Source organism: Triturus cristatus, chromosome 4_2 (assembly GCF_964204655.1).
Source record: "Triturus cristatus chromosome 4_2, aTriCri1.1, whole genome shotgun sequence".
Lineage (NCBI taxonomy): Eukaryota > Metazoa > Chordata > Amphibia > Caudata > Salamandridae > Triturus > Triturus cristatus.
In genome coordinates, this window is record NC_140586.1 from 192,298,184 (window position 1) to 192,321,232 (window position 23,049).

Consider the following 23,049-nt stretch of genomic DNA (forward strand, 5'->3'; position numbering starts at 1 on the left):
GCAAGACCCTAGTCGTTTGCATCCTACTCTGCGGCTTTCTGATCTAAATCTGCTTTCCTGATCATTACCTCTGCGCCAAACATGTGAGCTGAAGGTCCTGTGTTCTAGCCACCATGTAATAGGGTGATTTCATTGGGGCAGCATGGTGCTCTGGACCAGTCTTTTGCCTCAGTATATTTCCGATGTTCTTTGCATGCTCTTGCATCTCCTCAACCCTGAAGGTTCTGCATAACTGTCTGGTATCTTGAGAATGTAATTACTTTGCCCACCTCGGTGCCAAAGACCACAACTGATGGGCCTTCAATTCCACTACTGCTAAGTGCATCGCATATTGAACCAAGGCTCTTCTGGAATGATCAGTGTTCTCTCCCTTCTAATGTGTGCACCATCCTCCACTTCAGAGCCAGCTTCAGTAGCATTTTGCTGACCAGCCCTTAGCTGATAACACTGTGGTTGCAACTTGGGCATTCTGCTAGCACTGTGCGCTTGAGAGCTCCAACGTAGTGTATTTCTGCTAGTAGTTCTTGCTAAGTGCTTTTTCTTAGCTTTTTGGTAGTACAATGCAGACTTCTGATCTTTGTTTCTCTTTGCTGGCTACCCGCTAGGGAGCTGGATACCCGCTAGGGAGCTGGAGCCGGGACAGTTGTGTAGCATTTTCCACTACTGTTACTCTGACTCCATGCTTTCGCTTATTCCCATTAACCTCCCAACATTCACTCCATTGGTCTCTGGCATTAAACCCAAGGGTCCCTGCAGAAGGGAGGGTGGGTTGCAGTGCTCTGAGGCAGGGTACAGTCTTGTTTGAGGTAGGTTAAGTACCAAATGAGAGAGTCCTAATAGACGGTCCTTCCAATATTCCTAACAGTTAGAAGAAATTAGCTCATTATCCTGCTTTCAGACCTAGTTTGTTTGAAGGCAAGCACCAGGGTACATTCCAGAGCATCATAGGCAGCATTATAACAGGGAAACTGTTGACCGGTTTTAGTCCGACTTTCAAACGATTCAAGAGTACTATTTAATTGACAAGGCAATGTATGCCATACAAATACGTCAGTGTGCAGAACTTGGTTCATGTATGTGAAAGACCCAGCCTGGAGGAGAGTTTCTTGCCTGTAGCAATGGTTGTGCAGTATAGCCTACGAAATTGAAACTGAGCCACAACGTTTTGGGTGGGTTGGGGCACATAGGGGCTTGTGCACTCTGGTTTGGTATGAAACCTTTAGTGCTATGTTACAGCCAACTGGTCTTTTTGTAGACCCCTTGATGGTCAAAGGATACTCCTAAAATGTCTGGCTTTCTTTACTTGAAGCGGTGCTCCCTGGCGTTTTGTTAGACTATCACACCATGTAGCAGATTTACAGGCACATTACTTTGTGTCGAAGTGGGATATTTCTTGCACGTGATCTTGGACATATATTGTGCTGTATTAGCCTCATGTTGTGCTGCAACAACCAGCCATAGTGTTGGGCAATTTAAAAACAAATCCGCTGCTGCCATGGATTGATTAAAGTCTGTGGGTTGGTGTTTTGTCTGCACCGTTGTCTGAAATAGCGTGCTTTTCTTTACAGCGGGGAATCTGGAGCAGGTAAAACAGAGAATACCAAGAAGGTGATCCAGTACCTCGCCTACGTCGCCTCCTCCCACAAGAGCAAGAAAGACCAGGTGAGATTAAACTGGGCTCTGTAGAGCCGCAGGTAGAGACTAGGTGCTGGCTGCAGGGGTTCTGCTGTAGAGGAAGGTGGACTCTTGTTCCTAGTCTGGTGAAGCTGTGACACACATTTTAATAAATGAAGGCGGTCTCTCCTGCAGCCCTGGGCTTCTTTCTCTCGAAGCAGCTCTGTTGGTGTCACACCTTATCTTAGATCACTTGGCTTGGTGTTTAAACAGCAGTTTCGTTCTGTGGCAGGTTGGCAGTGCATCGGAAGTCTGCAAAATATGGGCTATAATCCGGCCACTCTTGAATTAAAGTATTCGTGCCCAACCAATGATCAGTCATGACAACTATTTAAAATTAAAGGGCTACTGTACATGAACTACCCTGATTGTGATTCTTTGGGGTTCGGGCAAGTTTTTTAGTTTTACTGTTTTACAACTACTCTTGGTAATCATGGGATTTGTACCAATGTGTCTTCTAGCTCGTCCTGTAAGTTGAACTCCTAGATTCTTGAATTATTGAATGGAAACCAGTGCTTACTGCCTACAGCTCATGCTGGCCGTGGGAGCTGCGCACTGTCCACTGGGATGAGGGAGGTGAGCGTACTGTTCATTGGGAGGTAGTGGGTGGGTAGACGTAGAGGGAATCCATACCTAGATTACATCGCCTTTAATCCCTTCAGATCCCATTGAGTCTGAGCTTTCATTTAGTTGCTGCAGTGTATGTAGGTTTGTTACCCACACAGATGTCCAGTTGCACGCTTGAGCTCAGTAGGTTTGAAGTCTGGTACTTTAAGCATTTTACTGTCCACTACTCCATTCAGGAAGAAGCAGGGACGGCCTGACCTTCATATTATGTTCCCACTCCTGAATTTAGGATTGAAAGCAGATGTGGTGAGTGCGTGGGTGGAGAGCCCCATGAGGGTTCTCTTTCTCATCGCAAAAGAGCCAGCGTGTGGAGGGGTACGCAGTTACGGACAGTTTGTATACTGGATTGTGGCTCTAGTACTTAGTAGACCTCTGGCCTTGTCCTATTTCAGACTGCAGAAATGAATGTCCGCGTTCTGCATCTCCCTTTGTGACTTGAGGTTGGACAGAGCGGTGAGAAAGCTTGTGTTCTCATGACAGACTTGTTGGCAGCTTTGGTTAAAACATTTAAACAACTCCCTATTCTCTCGGACTGTTATGCACCATATGTGCAGTGTAGCCTTGCAGGAGGTAAGCTTAGAGGTTTTGATGTTTTTGATCGGTGTTTGTGAGGAGGGCAAATTAACAGCCCAGTGTGCGGTGCTAAATGCTTGGATTGGTCTGATATGAGGTGTTGTACAACTTGTGTATAGCACGTGCCACTAGGTGCTTTATGTTGGTTTGGCCAACCCTCTGCCGTGAAGTGCTGGCCCGTTGGGTTTTATCCCTTTGTGTTTGTGTGTTGGTTTAGTCCTCCTTTGTGTGATAGGTGCATTAGGTTGTGTTGAAGGCTAATTCTGCTGCTAGCTACTGTACATTTGGTTTCTCTCCACTTGGAAGTGAAGTGCTGTATACTGGCGGCTGCTTGGTTTCTGTTGCTGTACACTGGTTTAGGCCTTCAGCTGTGACTAACAGTAAGTGGGTTTAAGCCTCCTGGGCAAGCATGCATTACAGTGCTCCTGATTTAGACCACCTCCTGCTAACTTTAGATTTCTGATCGAGGTACAGACTTTACAGCCTGATTGCACGGTGATGTTTCAACCGTACTAATGCAACTTTTCCTTCAGTACTGTAGCCTTTCTCCATCAGTCTCTAGGCTTGCCAAAGCGCAGTGCGATCAAGCAGATAGTTTCTAGTTCAACCATAGGATTTGAGGTCCGGTCACTTTTGAGGTTCCCTGTGGTCTTCTAGTTATTTGAATCCGCACAAATTAAGTGCCACAGAGAAACCCGCTGCTCAGCTAGTTGTTGGGTGCTATAGACATTATTCCCATTTTCCAGCGTTTTTAGATGGCAGTTTTGAAGGTGTCTTATGCTACATGTTTTCAATCATGGCCCTGCAAGTCTGACTGCAGACGCTTCTGCGGTTTCCTATTATCAGCCAGTTTTCCTTAGGTTTGCTGTAGCCTGGTCAATAGTCTTTCCTGTCGTCCTCTTCTGCAGTCCAGAATGTCAGCCCCTCCATGCCATCTCCTGCTGTTTTAAGCAACTTTAGCTGTATCTGGGGTGGCCTAATTCCTACATGCTGCAGGCACAAAGTGTGGCACTAGCCAGGTCCCAAAATGTAGGACTTGCTGTTTGAGTAGCATACACCAATTAGAGAGCAGGAGTGAGGGGGTTGTGGTTTGGGCAGAGGTAGATGTAGTAATGGCAGCATAGCAGTGTGACTGGAAAGCAGGCCCACATGGTGATCCATGTGTAATATTTTCTCTTGCTTTCTTTTTGTAGCAGTTTTTCTCCTCCCATTGGCAGTCTGAATTTTATTTTTTTTCTTCTGCAGGGAGAGCTGGAACGACAACTGCTGCAGGCCAACCCCATCCTTGAGGCTTTTGGAAATGCCAAGACGGTGAAGAATGACAACTCCTCCAGATTTGTGAGTGTTCAGGCTATCATTTGTGCCCTAACTTTGTCCTCGTACCAGGCAACATCTTGGGTAATTGACAGTGTACTACTTAGTGGGGTTATCATTGCCCTAATGCTGTGTCCCTGAAGGGCATCCATACAGTGAGTGCTTCTTTGTAGGCTGTTCATCGTGATCTGCAACATCCCTGTGCTGATTTGCGCCTCTGATGCAGTTAGGAGTCTGCCCTCCACCTGAAAGTAAGTCTTCTGACCTAAGCCATCTTAACAGCACTTTTTCTTTTCCCTCCACAGGGAAAATTCATCCGCATCAACTTTGATGTGAACGGCTACATTGTTGGAGCAAACATTGAGACCTGTATCCTTTTTCTGTTATTCTTTGTTTGGTTTGATAATGAATAGCGGCTGAATTTGCGATGCAAAGTGAAAATATTAGTACTTGGGTTCTGATGTGTGGTAACCTGTTGCTTGTTGAGTCAAAAAGAGGTATTGGGCATGTTCAGAGTGGGAACCAAAACAAGAATGTTAAAACCAGCCCCACTTCCATCCTCTTTTCGTTCACTGGGGAGCTGGAGACCGTGTTCATGTCCATCGGCCTTCAAAACTGGCCTCTAATGGCTCTTGCCCTGTGGATAAATGCATAATGGGGATAAATGGCCACTCTGCACTTTGTTGAGACAGCCTTGTACCACTAAGACAGATCTATTCGGCGTAGTGTGGGTGTGTACATGCCCCTTTATATCTGGGAAAGACCAGTAATGACACCTCTTCCTTGCAATAAAAGCTCTCTGCACCTGTATAAATGCAGTACGTTTGTGGACTTTGAGATCATCCCTCCAATCTGTGGTTAATCTGTCCCTAGAAATGTTTGTGTTGGTGTTTGAAAAGATCCTACATCTGTAAAGTACTATAAACTTGGGAGGGAGGAGGGGGGGGGGGGGTGGCGGCACTACTGGGTGTTTGTCTCTCTTTTGTGCTGTGGATCTGTGGAATCGAGCCAGCATGAGTATTTCCACACTGTTGGTTCATCTGACTGTGCTAGCAGTCTAGTGAACATTACTTGGAGCAGTTTCTTCAGAGAAACTAATAGATCAATGGACCTTTTTCTTCTCTGCTTCTATGGGACACTGGACCGTTCCATACATGAGAAACTCTTCCAGGACAACAGTTGCATTTCTTAGAGTAGGGAAAGTGGAGCTAATTGCCTCAAGCCCATGTGGAAACTTGCTTGAGGAAGGGTGTTGAGAGCGAGTTTAGAGATGAGACTTTGTCTGAAAAACTAGATGTGATGCCCTGCCTGCACTGAGGTACCATGCTTAAGTTAAAATGGCTACACTACTTTCTGGCAGTGAAGCTGTTGAAGTCAGGACCGAAGTTATAACTACTTTATTTCTGTATTTTGCTGCTGTTTTTGCAGTGCTGTTGGATGGTTGAGTAGTAAACACTTGACAGTTAAATGAAAGAAGCAAGAATCATTGTACATATGTGCCTGCATGTACATTAAGCTAAAGTTGTGGGTGCTGTGTTCGTTGTAAAGTAGTTCTGTTTGAAATTTGCTCTTTCTACAGGGTCACCCTTTTTCCTGTGCTAAACCCTATTTTTGCTGGCAATAGAACTCCCTGTTAACCAGTCGTAAAATGATTTTCTCATTCTTTCAACCTGGTACAATTAGTATTCTCCTGATTTGCATATTTAACTTGCAGATTCCTTAGTGTATACAAAGGGGTACTGAGGGCTTGTACCTTAAATGTCACAAGTCCACTGCAGCACCCATTGTGTCCTCCACTACAGTAACAATGGTGACAATCAGACGATTTTGGTGTTGGATGTCTGTTTTCCAAGAAAGAAACCGATTGCAGTGCGTGGGTATGGCACCCATATAGGCCCACACACGTCACTTCTGACTCTGAATTACTTTGATGTATTACTGCTGGTGCCGTCTTCTGGTGCGCAGGGTTACTGCTGAGGATTTTCCAGCCTATCTGCTCACCTTTTGAATATTTTGTCACCGTCATTCTGCAGTTGGAGCTTTTTATCAAATATGTTAAGTCCCAGTTGGCTTTCAACTTGCCTGTACGTCCATAACATAGCACCCACAGTGTACCCTAGGCCTGTAAGTTGTCACCTGTCAATGCAGCACTCTGACACCCACTGCAGTGACCATGCAGACACAACTGTAGGCCTGCCACCAGTAGCCTAGCTGTACAGGTTTAAAATTGCTAATTTTTCCTGTCAAACTGACCCCTTTTGAAAGACCTAAAACCCTCCTTTTTAAAGTCGGCCTTAATGCCCAAAAGGGTGGGTTGTTTGGTATTTTCAAGGACTCTTTAATAGTTGACAGTCTAATTTAGTGGGAAATTCGACTTTTCTATTACAGAAAAGAGACTTTAGAACACTTGCCTTTCTCCGGCCTAAAGCTTCTAAGCCTTTCGGTGCCTTCCAACGTTTGCCTCATGACTCTCCTGTGGTGGGATATAACTGCCTGCAGCTGCAAACAATAGACTGACCTAAATGGGCAGAGATGACCTATCTGAACCAGATAAAATATGCAGGTGAGACTGGTAGGATCCTCTGTGCCAAAATTGTCTAGTCCTGCTTGGATGTCACATCCTGCCTGACTGGTCTCTGAGGTAGCTGTGGGCACAGGTACTACATGAAACTAGATCTTGGGGTTACATGGGGTAGGACACTAGGATTGCCGTAGGACAAGCCCCGCACGCACCCAGCCCTCAGATCTTAAGTTTACTGTGGCCGAAGACTTTGGCACTCTTTAAAATGCCTGAAGTTGGTAGGGTTAGCCCCAGAAAGCTTAACCCCATTGGTTGGGGTTTTCCCAGAGGCCATTCTCACCCACTAGTCTGTGCTAGACATAAATGTGGCTCATACAGATATCCACCTCACAACACTCTTGGACCTGTGGAAGATCAGAAGAGGAATGAACCTGCGACCTAAGAGGCTAAAAGACTACCTGCTTTTCCTTTTATACCCACAACAGAGACGTGAACCAAAAGGGTCATACAGGTGACCTCCTTTTTAAAGTTACAGTTGACACAGCAAGCTACTGGGGCCTTTTGTCCGGCAATTGCACAGCTGACCAGTGGCTACTGAACCTGGACTGAAGACTCTGATCAGCCTCTGCCTCGAAGCTCCTCACCTGAGGTTTTTAGAAGTGTACTGCTGTTGTGTATTGGAAGCTAAAATACTAAAGTTGGGACATAAAATCTGTGACCAGGACATATGGGTTAGTGTATCCGACCTGCATCCCATCTTGGTCCCTATCAAATGCTGCTATATAATCAAAGCAAAACCAATGGGGATGATGGATGAAGTGTTGAACAATGCAAGCACTCATCCCCAGTCAACTGATCTGGGTTTAATCCATCTTTCTTTAGCTCACTCCGCCACCCCAGTTCAGACATGGCCATATGCAAATCAGTCTGACCCAGTGCCTCATGGGAACAGTCCAGCCTGAACTGCCAAGCCAGGTCTTCCCTGGATCGGAAACAACCATCCTGAGACCGGTTTCTGGCTAATCAGCCGTCATCAGCCAGGCTAGCTTGAATCCAGTGGCAAAGTGAGCAAGGGACCCACGTCTGGGCATCCCCTGCTAACTTGGGGCGAACAAAGCAAAACCAAAGGGGACGAGGGACGGATTTTTGCTGGAAAACAATTGTTAATTCCTGGTAGAAGTAGCTTGAATTTTCTGGATTCACATGCAACCCACCACACCAATAGAGGTGTATTTGTAAACCAGTTCAATAAATCAACCGAAGCAAAGTAAACCAACAGAGGAAAAGATCGCAACTACATCAAAGGGTTTCCTGAGCTCCTCCGTCACAGGAGGGACGTAGCACAAAATGGCCCAGGACTAGACGCACCCCACACAAAGATGCAGGGAGAAGATGACAAAACACTTCCGAACCCAACCGTTATATGGGAGGAATGATTCACAGCATGTGAACCCAGAAAATCTCCAAGCTGCAAAACTACTCCAACCTGTAAATAGCCATTTTTGTTTTTGGCATGGCAATCTTTATTCTGGAAAACCTATAAGTTGTTGTAAAATGAGGCCTCATTTAACTGGTGTAGGAACATAGTATTCACTAGCCTTGCCAACCCAGTGTTGCCCACTGTAGAGACTCTACCCTCCTGATTGTAGCTACCAGGTGTAGTGGTGGTGCTGGAACACTGTCCTGTCACCCCCCCCCCCCCCTAGTTTGGTTGGAAGTGATATGGGTTTCTCTTAAGAGGTTACCTTGTCTGTCCTGTTGGCTCAATTTCACCTCCATAGACCAGTAGAAAGAGGGCCTTGAAATGTAAAGTGGCTCTATTTCCTTACCCATGCTTCAGTAGCCTTTGGAAGAGGAGGAATAGAGCAGATACGCATCCCTGTCATGATTTTTACTTTATAGTATGTGCTATTCTTAACTTGTTGTACAGATCTGCTGGAGAAGTCTCGTGCTATTCGCCAGGCCAAGGACGAGCGCACCTTTCATGTTTTCTACTATATGATGTCTGGTGCCGGAGAGCATCTAAAGAGTAAGTGTGATGTGCACAGTGGGGTGGTAGTTTCTTGCTTTTGAGTGACCTAGTTCTAGGGGTGCTATTAGTCTACATTAAGAGTGCCATCTTTCTTGCATGGTATGCCCCCACTTTTTTGCTGAATTGCTGAACGTACTTTGACTGAGTGTGCCCTGGACTCCTGCCAATCAGGTGCCCAGGGCCTATGTTCCTTCCCTTAAAACCTCAAACCCAAATTAGCAAACCCTGGCCACATGTCAGCCCCTGGTAAATGGTACCCTAGGTACCCAGGGCCTTGTGACCAGGGAAGGCCTCTAAGGGCGGCAGCATTCATTGTGCCACCCTTAGAGGCCCTGTATCCTAACACACACACACTGCCCTGGCAGGCTGAGTTTCTGGGTACAAGACAAAACCAAGTCGACATGGCACCCATCCCGGTGTCATGCCCACCACCTACACTGCCCTGGCATACATCAGCCACCCCTCTAGCTGGGTGCCCTATGCTAGTGGTGTGGGTACAGGAGCATGAGCTCCGTGCCCCTACAGTACCCAGGTCCATTCCTGGGCACTAAGTGCAGTGCTGCCATTTAAGAGTACATAGTGCTGAGAGCTCGTCAACACGAACTCCACAGCACCATAATGGCAACACTGAAGTTTGGTATCAAACTTCTCAGCACATTAAACCTGCACTGATGCCAGTGTGGGATTTAATGTACCAAGCACCACAGAGGGCATCTTAGAGATGCCCCCTGAAACCTAACCTACAATCCACGTCTGGTCTGAGGCTGCCTAGGCTGCCACCCAACAGACATGTTGCTGGACCCCTGGGTAGGAGTGCCCCTGCTCTCCTGGGCCTGCAACAATGCACATCCTGGGTGAGGTGCTAGGTCTCCTCTCCCAGGATGGACAGGGGGAAGCTTCAAAGGCATGCCGCCTTTCTGAGCTTCCCCAGGCCACTTGCAGCCCCCACTCTGGCGGGAAGCCCGGCCAGAAACCCCAAATAAGGACCGGGGATGTGCCAGCCTGCCAACCCCACCCCGCCAACCCCACCCCTCAGGTGGGGGAGGCGAGGTGAAGCACATCTCCGGGCGCTCGCCATCTTGAAGATGGGAGGCCCTGCCCAATCGGGACTAGGCTACTACCCCCCTCCCCCAGGAGAGTGGCAGAATAGGGGGTGTACTCACCCCAGGACAGGGACCCATTGGTCTCTGCCCTTTACTTACCTGTAACGCCCCTAAATCTAGTATTTAGGGACACCCTGAACCTTCCTTCCCCAGATTCCAGAATACAAAGAGCAAGAAGGCCTGCTGTGCAGCTGCTAAGAGGAAGACACCAATTGCATTGGCCCCAGCCCTACCAGCCTGTCGACCCTCGAAACTGCTCCTGCTACATCCTGGCACCTCTTGTGGCCAGAAACCTCACAAACCTCAGAGGATCTGGCTACCTTTTGGCTCGAAGCACCTGGAACTCCCATGAGCAGAGGCTCTGCTCAAAATCCGCTTCTAATCCCTGACAGCCCAGAACCGCGATCCCTGCACACTGCACCCGCCAAGCGTGGCCTGAGCTGGAGGGAACAAAGACCACGAGGATGACCCCCCGGAACTGACCCAGAGTCCGGCACCCACAGACTTCCCTCGACGCTCCTGACGAAGCCTGCAGCCTCAGAACCAGGTACCCCCAACCGCGATCAACAGATTTCCTGACACCAAAAGGCACCCTGCGGCCCCCTGTGCCAAACTCCCGGGTACCTACCTATCCTCCAACTACCCAACTTACCACTTGAAGTGGTGGTGGCACCTGAATCTTCGTCCCCGAGCTTGCAGCCTTTTTCCAACCAGGAGCTTCCCCATTGAAATCAATTGAGCGCCCAAAGGCTTAAAAGCACCCTGCACCCAGCCGCCTGAGTGGCCCTGGCAGTGTGACCTCTACACCTATCTACTTCCCCATTTGCCCTGAGCAAGTGACCAGGAGCCCAGCTCCCACAGCCGCGTGACCTGCTAGTCAGCAACCAGTAACCATCAACCAAGGCTCCCCTGCCTCTCATAGGATAACATTGGGCCTAACTCACTCTGCACCCGGCTGCCCCTATGCCGCTAAAGGTGTAACTACTGTACCTACCTGACCCTGGGAGTCCCCGGAGTCTGTGCCCAGAACCTTAACTTAGCCAGTCGAGTACTTGCCCAAAAGCCAATAACTAAATTTTCTCCATAGGGTAACATTGACTGGTTTCTTCTGAAATTTCTTCTTAGTGTGGAGTTTCTGAAACTTAAAATATTCTCAAAATCAGCCGAGTAACAAACAAATACTCATCTGCCATTGGGAGAGATCCCAGTGCTGGATCTTGGTGCCCAGCACTGACCCTGAAAAATATTCACAACCGTACTTACCAGTAACCCAATTTTTTTCCATAGGAAACCATTGACTGTTTTTCTGTGACATTTCTTTTAAGTGTCGATTTTTGCAAACTACAAATTCTTTAAAAATCGTACCAACTGTGAAAGCGTAATTACTTACCTGTTTTAGATAGAGGTCCCAGTACTGAGTCTAGGCACCCAGTACTGGATTACAAAAGTAACAAGAACATACTATACCTGTATCTTGAATTTTCTTCCATAGGGAATCAATGACTGTTTTCTATGAAATTTCTTCTGTCAACTTAAAATAGCAAAATATTTCCTAAAAATCACAACAGTAACTAAGTCTACTTTTATCACTTGTTTCTAAGAACTGTCCCAGGACTGAATCTAGGATCCAGTCCTGGAATTACAAAAGTAATCTATTGCAAATAACTTAAAGGTTCAATTGAACTCAATGCATTGTGTTTAAAATTGTGTTGCCTATTGCAACAACCTGTAACTTTCTACAAAAGCCAATTGCATCTTGCAAAAGTATTTACCCAAAGCATCTCATTCTGAGAAAGTATATTTTAATACCTATTGGTTCTAAAATAAAACACATTTATTTTTTTATATAAACCATTGGCCTAGAGTTCAGTTATTGTGTGAGACCATTTGCTGACTGTGTACAACACATGCTTTACACTGTCCTCTGATATTGCCTTACTGCTTGACAAAGCTACCACTTTAGAGTAAGGTTGTATCTAACTTTAGCCTCTGCCAAACCTCTGGGGACTGTGGACTCTGTGCCCACCGTACCGATTTGGGAACAGTATATACAGAGCCACTTTCTCACACATTGGAGCTGTTAAAGTGACTCTGGTTAACTGTCACATTATCTTACATGGTTGAGATGACTGATCAGAGACCTTAGGTGACCTGCATGGTCAAGACACCCAAGGAGAAGCAAGTGCAGTGACTTGTGTTCTTAACCCAGTCTAACAAGTCTTACTCTTTTCTCTACCTGTGTAGCCGACCTGCTTTTGGAAGATTACAGTAAGTACCGTTTCCTTTCCAATGGGCATGTGACCATCCCTGGCCAGACGGACAAGGAACTTTTCCAGGAGACCATGGAGGCCATGCGCATCATGAGTATTCCAGATGATGAGCAGCTCGGTGAGAAGGCAGCACTTATCAAGTCTTCTTGGGGAAAGCATGCCTGTTTGTCATCTGTATTGCTAGGACATACTGTGCCATTTAATTTCACAATAGAAATACCATATTTTGCAGTTCATGTAATTCACCCTTACCAGTGCTGAGCACTTGGGAGTTTGTCCTTGGCTTACCATTAAAAAAAAAATAATGTTTTCGCTATAACTTTAAATGCTACTGTTGGCCTTTGCATGCAAAGGTGCTCCCTGAATTCCCAAACCTATAGAGGAGCTACCTTTGTCCTTTGACCTAGGAATGGTATTTCTTTCCTTTTGTGCGGACTAGTTTTCTTTGGTGCTGGTGCCTAGTCCCAGTGTATGACATTGCTGTGTTTGTGGCTCCATAGATTTCTGGTAATCCTGGTTTTATCACTAACCATTTGAGTTTTCTTCCCTCTACCAGGCATGTTGAAGGTGGTGTCTGGAGTCTTGCAGCTTGGAAATATTGTATTCAAGAAGGAACGAAACACAGACCAGGCCTCCATGCCTGACAACACAGGTAATGTCTGATTGCATCTTCGTTCTCTTGGCTTGCTGATGAGGATCTGGTGGGTGGTATATATCAAAGCATGTAACTTTATGAAAGACACAATGGTGGAGAACTGTGGTTATATTTGAGGAATGACACCACTGTGGGTTGCCCAGGAGAGGGTTTGAATATGGGATCGTATTTGTCAGCTATAGTTAAGTCTTCTAACATCCCCCTTATCAATATTAGTTTTAGCCTCCACTTGTGCTTCCTGCCCCAGTTTGAATCAAACTGACTTGGTGCGCATTTAAAAAAAAAAGAAATTTTTTTTATTGAATCTTGAGTGTATGCCCTTTTCTTTTTTCCTTGATAACAGCTGCCCAAAAGGTGTGCCATCTTCTGGGGATCAATGTAAACGATTTTACTCGTGGCATTCTCATGCCACGTATCAAAGTTGGAAGAGACTATGTGCAGAAAGCCCAAACTAAGGAGCAGGTAAGGGACAAGGGACGTCTGTTTATGCTGTTTTGGGTGCATGAGGGAGATTGTGCAGAAGCTGGAGCTGTGATAGCACTGTACAGTCTGCTAAATTAATTTCTTAGAGTTTTCAAGGGATGCGTTACTGGATCTATTAGGCTAACCGTTTTTTCTTTCACTCAGGCTGATTTTGCAATTGAAGCACTTGCTAAAGCAACCTATGAACGCCTCTTCCGCTGGCTGGTGATGCGTATCAACAAGGCGCTAGACAAGACCAAAAGACAAGGGGCTTCTTTCATCGGGATCCTTGATATTGCAGGCTTTGAGATCTTTGAGGTAAGCGGTTGTCTGTATTTAAATTCCCTACACTCTAGTGCTGTTTCACCAAGTCTGCAGAGTGCACAGGTATGCATGCCTAATCTGCTTTCTCTCTGGCAGCTGAACTCATTTGAGCAGCTCTGCATCAACTATACAAATGAGAAGCTGCAGCAGCTCTTCAATCACACCATGTTCATCCTGGAGCAGGAGGAATATCAGCGTGAGGGCATTGAGTGGAACTTCATTGACTTCGGCCTCGACCTGCAGCCCTGCATTGAACTAATTGAGAAACCTGTGAGTCATTTGTGTTACCAAGAGATTGCAATCCTCTCCGACCTGTCTGTTTCTCTTAAAGCCTTTACTTCAGCCAAGCCTTTACTCACTCTAATATCTATTTCTTGTTGGTGAGCTCTCCCTACCAGCGATCTGGCCAGTGACTTCATGTAGTTGTCCGCTTGAAGGTTGGGTGGTTTTGCTCTTCGGCCTTTTCTCTCCTTTGTTTGCAGTCATGTCCTCTTCCAACCTATTGCTTGCTCACACAGCAATGGAAGTCCAGTTTGAAGGTCTTATGTCTGCGTTTTGACCTCCGTTTCCTCATTGGCTGCAAAGTAATTTTGTTTTCACTCTTAAAAGAAATGGAGACCAGAAAGATCAAGGTCTTTAAACTAATTCCGTACCTGATCCTCCTGCGCCTATACAGGCCAAGTACCCCATTTCCTGGTTTAACTCATGTCCGCCTATTCTGGGCTTCAAACTTGATACCCTGCAGAGTACTTATAAATATATAGCTTCTCCCATCCGGTTAATTTGACCCAAGTCCTAGAGACTAGGCTGCAAGTAATTACTCAGACTAGTAGCAACCACAAATGAGGGAAGAATTGATTCATAGTACCTTGGCTTGACCTTCCTCGTGTCCTACACACATGGGACTTGGATTACCACAGGTGACTGCCATTCCCCCAGCCCCCCTTGTTTTTCATGACCTCACTGCTCCTTCAGGCTGAACATCAAGCAATGCCATGCTGGTCATCTGTAATTTTCTCTGTTATCCTTTGTACTTTTTGACCTGTATCGTTTTTTCCTCCCCAAAGGCCGGCCCTCCTGGCATCTTGGCTCTGTTGGATGAAGAGTGCTGGTTTCCGAAAGCCACAGACAAGAGCTTTGTGGAAAAGGTGGTTCAGGAACAAGGTAGCCATCCCAAGTTTCAGAAGCCCAAGCAGCTGAAGGAGAAGGCAGACTTCTGTGTCTTCCATTATGCTGGCAAGGTGAGACACCGACTGAGGATTGTACGTGTTGATGCAGGAGGACTAAAGCAGTTTGTCTTCTAAATGGGCACTGATGGAGGGGAGAGGATTGATTTTTGTGGTTGGCCCCACTCTCGTTGAGTCTGTAAAATGAGCTAAATGTTTGCACACAAGCTACAGAGCAAGCACTAAAATACAAAAATGCAGAGAAAGTTGAATTAACATTTTTTTCTTAATTGGGCATATACCAGTAATAACCCACACTAACTCATGTGTTGCTCCCATTTAACCTAGAAGCTAATCGCCTTCCCCTATAAATCATTTTGGTTTTGCATTTTAAACGGGGGGGGGGGGGGATCAGGGGCTGTGAAGCATGTCCTGTGCTGCCCTTCTGTATCTTACACCTTGTATTTCTCTAACCCAAGCCCTAAATCTGACTTAATACTATTCTTAATCTAACATTCACAATTACCCCATCCTAACACAAACGTTCCTCTTAATGTTCTGTGCATACTACATCCTTTCTCAAAGTAATTTATGTTAACCCAAACCACTGGATAGAAGTTAAACCTAATCTTTCCCTGATACTCCCCTTCCTCTAAAATGTAAAATGTGCATTTTTTGTTTTGTTTGTCCTTGCTGTTTAACTCAACTGATACAGGTATAGATATCCATTTAATTGGTTGACATTTTATTTCTAAGAGGCAAAATTGTTAGCTTGTACTTAAAAAAACAAAGGGAAATTAAAAAAAATCCAAAGTTCTTGGCCTTAGCCTGTCCCTCTCCATGCCAGGGTGTAAACTCGAATGGGCAGAAAACAGTTTAAATAATTTGAATAGCTGTTCTAAATAGTCGTATTTACTTAAGAGGCAGTTTTGAATTGAAGCACAAAAATACGGACACAAACAATCTTCAAAGATTACAAGAGTCTAGTTAACCAATATTAACTGACTGGATAGCCTGTGTAAAATGCGATCAGTTACCTGCTGTGGGTGACCAAAATTAATGGCAATTGATTGGAATATTTAACAAATGAACCCTTTAATGGAAAAATTGGCAAGTCTTCAAATGGCAAAATGTCCATATACTTTTGCTCTGGTAAAATGCAGTCTAATCTGAGGCTTTGTCTGGTTAATCCACTTAAGTATAGACTAAGTTGTTTCAACACTGGCAAATTACCTTGCCAAAACCTATTGTGTGCATTACAGAATAGGTAAATTTTAGTACTATAAAAATTGATGCTCCAGAGTGTGGCAGTGGGTTAAGACCCCTACTTGTGGTGATTCAAACTGATTTGCAAGGCTGGCTCACCCTATCATTCTCCTAATTTTAAGGATCATTCACTTAGGAAACAGAACGGATGTTGCAAGCTGTGGCTGCAAATGTCACTCAGACAGGTTTTCCATATTGGCTCCTGGGTGCCTTGTCAGTCTTGTAATCTGCTTGGCTCCCTAGCTTGGAAAGCCCCTTCACACTAGCAAGCTCAGCAGTTACAACAGTACAGACTATGTAGCAGTGCTCCTGCAGCCCCCCGATACTCTAAGTTACTAAGTTTTTCTCTGCTTTAAGTATATTAGCCTACAGCTTATCATTGAGGTTTTGACCTTGTATGTCTGCAGACAATCTCACTTCCCCAGCCGTTGCCGGTTCTCATGCTGCTTTTGGAGTTTACATTTCTCTATCGGAACATACAGTATGCTGCCACTTAAAGTCCTCGGACGGTATAGCGTTTACTGGATCTTGTGTATTCTCTTGATTCCACTATATACCTGAGGTATTAGACTCTACAATACATATTGAGGCCAATTTTGCAGTTTGACGTTCAAATCTACCTTAATTACTTGCTACTGCTACAGTCCAGCCACACACAGCCCTGACTAAGTTCCCTCTGGCAAAAAATCGGGAACGACACGCTTTAGCTGTGCCAGTTTTTAAAGATCAATTTGAATTAAAAGTACCGTTTGAACAGATTACTCTGTGTGTGTTGACTTCACAACGAATGCACCTTCTGCTTTTTTTCTTGAAAATGTGGTGATTTTTGACACCTCCGGACAGCGGGTGTGGGGAGTTATAGCACCATTTCTTAATATTTATTGTACATGTGGTCTGGATGTGCTTGACCTTGGTCTGCCTTTTTTTTCCAGTAGTCAGGTGTTCGCATTCCCATAGGAGATGGACTAGTGTACCCACCTTCCCACACCCTCTCCAGCAGGCCAGACTATGTGCGCTGTCGATGCAGTGCATGCGCTTGGGGGTGTAGTGCCAGTAGTATATTTTGTAAAGGTTTCGGTGAGGCCTACGTGTGTCGCAGTATGTTGCGCCCTATAGCGGATCCCTTCCCATTCCTTGCTAGTGAGATCACGACACGTCTTTCCCATCGGGCCTGCTCTACATGGAAGGTGGGTGTAGTGGGATAGGAGCATTCTATACAGGTCTGAGATTAGCTTCTTGTCTGACGTACGTGTGATCAGTCGTCTCTCGTACTGGGTGAGGTCTATGGGCCTGTAATCTATTGTCTGGGTGTAAAGCCCAATGCCATAGCTGTAAATAGTACAAGCGCTCCGATCCAGGGAGACCGTAATCAGCCAAGGGCACAACTCCTCCGGCGTCGTAAAGGTCCCTAGCGCGCCACAACCAGTGGTTCTCCAAAGAGGGAAGGAAGTCTCACCCATCCCTAGTCCGGTCTGAATTGCCAAAAAGAGGAATGAGTGGGGAAGGGAAGTTCGTCAGCCCGTGTCGCCTATTTGTCCAGTCCCAGACCAACAGTGTAGCGCGGGTTATATGAGAAGCGTAGAGGTTTGGGGGGTGCTGGGCCTTTGTGAAGGAAAGGGATCTTCATCAGGGAAGTGCCCACTATCTCCCAGTCCTGAAAGCCAGTGCCTTTCTGGCCCGGCTCCACTCCACCAAGTGTCGGAGCTGCACGGCCTTGTAGTACTGCACCCCCCTCATCCGGAGGGACAAAACTTACCAGCTGCTTCATCCTCTGTTTGCGACCCTGCCAGACAAATTGAGAAAGTTCCGTCTGCACCGGCTGGAACCAGCTGGTGGGAGGTTGTAGAGGGAACGTTTGAAAAAGATAAAGGAGTTTGGGAAGGATCGTCTTAACTGCGGCTATGTGACCCAGCCAAGAGATAGGGTAATGTTACCAACGTCGCAGGTCCGCACGGATGTGAGATTGCAAGATGGTATAGTTGACCACCCTCGTCGCCTGTAGTGTGGGGGCTAGCTGGATCCCCAGATAGGGGACTGTATCGGCAGACCACTATGTGGGGTGGCGTGTCTGTAGATCCGCCAGCGTCTGGGGTGGCATGGAGAGGTTTAGAGCCGTGGACTTGGTAATAACTTTAAGCCCGCCCCCCTCTCCCCCCCTGAAGGAGTCCAGCTCCCCAAGAAGGTGCCCAAGGCCGTTGCAGGTTCCGTCGGGGTGACCAGTACGTGGTCTGCATACAAACTAATGGTGTGGGTATCACTTTAGGTTGGTGTTTAGAGCGATGCCACTGCATCTGAGATCTGTGAATGGGTTTGTCTCTTGGTGAGTGACAGTAGCCATATAGACTTGGGTTTCTTTGGTGTAACCTGCCTTTCTTTACAGGTAGATTACAAGGCTGATGAATGGCTGCTGAAGAACATGGATCCTTTGAACGATAACGTCGCCACCCTGCTCCACCAGTCTGCTGATAAATTTGTGTCCGATCTTTGGAAGGATGGTACGTTCAGTGTTCTCCATGTTGCACTGTTGGCCCCCATTTCTCACTACAAAGCTCTACCACTGTAGCAGCCTACCATTGTGCCAGTAACCCAGCAATCTTGGTTGTGAATCTTGGTGTGTTATGCTATTAGTGTGGCCAGTCTGCTGCCCCATGAGTGAAGGGTTTTATACTGAGGCCCTTATTGTAGTTCAGGAAAAGGTACTGGGCTTTATAACCCGATCTTAGTTTTTCTTTCCCTGTCCCTCAGTCGGCCTATGTTAAATATTGACCTCTTCTGAGACCCTGCCTTCAATTCATATTTTTGCCTGCTCATTCGTTCCTTTGATTCACCTTCTCAGATCTGGGCCCCTCTGGGCCTCCTGTGTCTTCCTTCATCTGCTGAGACCCCTGGCCCTCGAGTGCAGGTATCGCAGCATGGTGTGATTATCACGGACTGGTTATGTTTATGACACTTTTTACATAATGCTTCAATGCTCACATGTGCAGTGGAAACTGATGATTGTTTGCACACTGTTAGGATCAGGGGGTGTGGAGGGAGTCTAGTCTGATGGCAGTCTGTCATTTGGTGAGTGAACAACTTCTGTAAACCATTTTGGAAATGACGCAGTAAATGTTTTTACCTGGTGTGATCAAAATGGCGTACATCTGTGGACTTCAGATGGCTCATTTGTTAAAAGATCTTCATAATTATGATGGTTTCCACAATTGAGGATGGATGCTTAAAGGAATTTGTTAGTCATTCTGCCCCTGGTTTCTGAATTTGAATGCTATATAGTGCTGTAAAGGTTACTGACTGCAAGCCAATAATGAAATTGCCCTGGTCTCATCAAGCAGCTTTTAGCTGTAGTAATGCTTTGTGTCCATTAAAAACCTAGAACTCAACCATGGGGTAAAACGAGTGCACATCCTGTAGGAAACAAAGTGCAAGTGTAGGCGATTGGTCCTTTTGTGTTGAAGGCATGTGGGTGCAACAATACAGTTGTGCCATGTATTGTTTGTGCATTGAAGGTCTGCCCATTTTATTGTGCCCAAACACTTCTGAATGGATTATTTGTGACAATGTGACTTACAGCATCTTGGCATACTTTGCAAACCCTCAAGAAGAGCTCCAAGCTGCAGCCTAGTTTGCATTGCAGAGGGTGGTGGTAAACCTAAATAACCAAACCCATTGTTTTGTATTGCTTCAGCCATGCTAGTTGTAGGACCACAGGTAAGTATGCTGTCACCGTTTTAAGAATGCTAATCTGGGTGGAACTGTTGCCTGCTCTGTGTATGCCACGTACTGTAATTTAAACCACATCTGCTTGTTTAACAGTCAAACGTTTTTCTGTGCTAAGATGGTTTGAGTTCTAGGCACCTCCACATCCTAGGGCACAGCTTCCTCGTTTCTTCACGATTTGAATGCTTACCACAATGAGCCAAAGCAGCCTTGTGCCTGCTTAGATGTGTCACCTTAAGCCAATGTTGCCTTACTCTCTTGCTTCCCTTTTTCAGTTGATCGCATTGTGGGCTTGGATCAAGTCGCTGGCATGGCAGACTCTACCTCTCCTGGTGTCTTCAAAACCAGAAAGGGAATGTTCCGAACGGTGGGTCAGTTGTACAAGGAGCAGCTCTCCAAGCTGATGGCCACTTTGAGGAACACAAACCCCAACTTTGTGCGCTGCATCATCCCCAACCATGAGAAGAAGGCAAGTGCCTAAATATAGCTAAAGGTTTGGGGAAAGGGTGGGTTTGAGAATAAGAGTTTGGAGAACCCCTCTTGAATTCGATTCAGTGGTTTGTGCCACCATATTTCTGTTCCATTTTTTTCAACGTAGTTTTATTCACTTTCAGTCTTGGTGTCCTTTAGGGTGGGGGTTAGATGCAATAGTCCTGCTGCATGCTCATGTTGCTCCCTCTTTGTAGGCTGGTAAGCTGGATGCCCACTTGGTGCTGGACCAGTTACGCTGTAATGGAGTGCTGGAGGGCATCCGTATATGCAGACAGGGCTTCCCCAACAGAGTGGTGTTCCAGGAGTTCAGGCAGAGGTAAGGCATTTGTGCTCTTCACTTTCCTTCTGGCTGGCCTTCTCTTTTCTATTACATAGTGCCTCTGCTGGATATTTTAATGTGCTTACCACAGTGCTTTTTCTCTTTACCTTGGCATGTCGCATACATATCTATTGCATGATGTCCCTCAGTTGGATGTGCTGGTCGATTACCTCTTCATAAGCAATGTCTTACCATCTCCAATGCTCAGTTCCACAGTGTCCATTGTTTGAGTTCTTGGACCTTCTCATCCATGCCTGCAATAGTCAGATGTTTTTCAGTGCCTTGTTTCCATTGATACTCTTTCCATCCTACGGTGCTTCTACTGCTCGGTGGATATGTTTTTGTAGTGTGTTCTGTCCCCTCTCCATCCTTTCAAGTTTTAACTGGTTTCACAGCTGTTGGACTGCTCGCATAAGTCAGTTGTAGTCCTTGGGTTTTCTCTTTCCATCACCTGACACCAGAATGCTGGTTGTTGACTATGTTCCTCTTTAATATTCTCTTGCTGCTCTCTTCCAGGTATGAGATACTCACTCCAAGTGCAATTCCCAAAGGTTTTATGGATGGAAAGCAGGCCTGCGTTCTTATGGTAAGTGTATAGTATCAACTTTGGCCTTGTTGACTAGCTCCTGTGAAATAATATATTGAATGTCAGCCTTCGTCGTTGAGGGGGCATTACCAATGACCTGTAGTTGTGCTTAGAAACTTTGCATTGCTCTAGATTCCGGTGTTGAAAAACGTAGATTATAACGAAAGCATGATGCTTTCACTTGACAGTGCTATGAAGGATATCTTATCTTTTCACACAGAATAATGGTAACGAATGTCAGTCCAGGTAGAACAAAGGCAGTTCAATCTAGCTTGATATTTCCCAAAAAGGAGCATTAAGCTGCAGTAAATGCAGAATTGAGCTAAGACTAATGAAAAAATGTAGTTGTATCTGGGCCTTTGTTGGTTGCATTGACATTCAGTTGGCAAGCATATTCTGTTCAAAGCCTGTCTACATAGTAAAACGTTTTATATGCGTAGACCAGTCATTTAAGTCCAACGTTTGCATCATGTCCCTTGTAAAAACGTAAGGTACTTAAATCTTCTCCTGCTGCAAACCCATCAATTGAAGCTGAAGAAATGAGGTATGGCGTGCATCCTACTTGAAGGAGCGATGCTATGCAACATGTTCCTGTTATCTCTGCAAACAGATGCCTTGTGACTAAAGCTATGCAAAAAGCAGATAGTTATTAAACGGCTAATTCCAACTGATTCATAGTTTGATCTATCGGCATAGCTTTCTCTTAGCTTTAAGGGAACCCTGTAGGGCGAATGACCACTAATATAAATATTGTTAAATAAAATTAATCTAGCGTAACTTGAGCTGTATGATATCTCCAGTTGGAATTTCACATGCTTGCTCCAGCAATAAGGCAGTTTCTTTGACGTGAACAGAATTGAACTCGCTGCTGAACAGTTTGTCCTCTAGTTAAAAAGAAAATGTCAATAGTTAAGTTGCTCAGTCATCACATGGTTTGAGTACTTGTATTCTTCTTTCTGTAGATCAAAGCTCTGGAGCTAGACTCTAACCTTTACCGAATCGGACAGAGCAAAGTGTTTTTCCGGGCTGGGGTCCTGGCTCACTTGGAGGAGGAGCGGGATCTGAAAATCACAGATGTGATCATCGCCTTCCAGGCCTGGTGCAGAGGATATCTTGCAAGGAAGTAAGTCTGCACTTACGCACAAAGTTTGAGCTCATTTACATTGGTACCTCACACCACACATGCAGTACCATCTCTGGCCTTGGGTTTAATGGTCTTTTCTATGTTCGATTTTGCTGCGGTTGTCCTCGATAGCTGCAGAGTTACCACCTTAGCACTTGCTGAATGGGGTCCTGCATCTTTCTCTGGCCAGCCCCGTGAGTTCCAGGAGAGTTGGGGCACTACAAAGCCCAGCAGCACCTGGAGGCGCTTTGAAAACTAGCGTGATCCCCCGCAGCGCGGGTCCCGCGTCTTTGTCTCCAGCCTGCCCGTGAGTTCCAGGGGAGTTGGGGCACTACAAAGCCCAGCAGCACCTGCGGGAGGAGCCGCCAGCATCTGCCAGCGCCTGGAGACTCTCAAAACTAGCGCGCTCCCCCACAGCGCGGTACGTACATACGTGCGCGGGCTTGGCCAAGGGCAGGCCGTCCTTGCCAGGAAGAGGCAGGGCAGGGCAACTCCCCTTTCATCCAACTCTTGTTGTAACGCAGAACTACCTGCAACCCGACATGGTACTGTGCTAAGAACTAACTATTTGTATCCGGGACCTTTGTTACTAGAAGGTACCAGCAGGATCCTACTATTATAAACCCTGTGCCGGCCGCGCCCCCCCCTTCCATACTAACATCCAATCTCCCCCTAAAAGCGCCAGTCCTCACCGCCAAACTACCATCCCCACAACGTTCCGGACACCCTCCCGGAATGGAGCAGTAACACAGTAAAGACGCATCACTGGAGCTCAGAACAGGTGAATGATTCTCCTTCCCATGACTCTCCTCCCCAACATCCAAA

General features: G+C 46.1%; 1 protein-coding gene across 1 annotated transcript in view; it reads left to right on the top strand.

Annotated features, from left to right (window-relative positions):
* The window catches only part of MYH9 (myosin heavy chain 9), a 318,178-nt gene that overhangs the window by 119,604 nt on the left and 175,525 nt on the right, over positions 1–23,049 (top strand). The window contains exons 5-19 of the mRNA XM_085601113.1: positions 1,569–1,662; positions 4,120–4,212; positions 4,494–4,557; positions 8,640–8,738; positions 12,089–12,232; positions 12,671–12,766; positions 13,113–13,231; positions 13,397–13,549; positions 13,652–13,825; positions 14,623–14,796; positions 18,368–18,482; positions 19,980–20,173; positions 20,391–20,512; positions 21,032–21,101; positions 22,064–22,224. Coding sequence (XP_085457239.1) covers positions 1,569–1,662; positions 4,120–4,212; positions 4,494–4,557; positions 8,640–8,738; positions 12,089–12,232; positions 12,671–12,766; positions 13,113–13,231; positions 13,397–13,549; positions 13,652–13,825; positions 14,623–14,796; positions 18,368–18,482; positions 19,980–20,173; positions 20,391–20,512; positions 21,032–21,101; positions 22,064–22,224 — 1,872 coding nt within the window. The remainder of the gene's footprint in view (positions 1–1,568; positions 1,663–4,119; positions 4,213–4,493; positions 4,558–8,639; positions 8,739–12,088; positions 12,233–12,670; positions 12,767–13,112; positions 13,232–13,396; positions 13,550–13,651; positions 13,826–14,622; positions 14,797–18,367; positions 18,483–19,979; positions 20,174–20,390; positions 20,513–21,031; positions 21,102–22,063; positions 22,225–23,049) is intronic.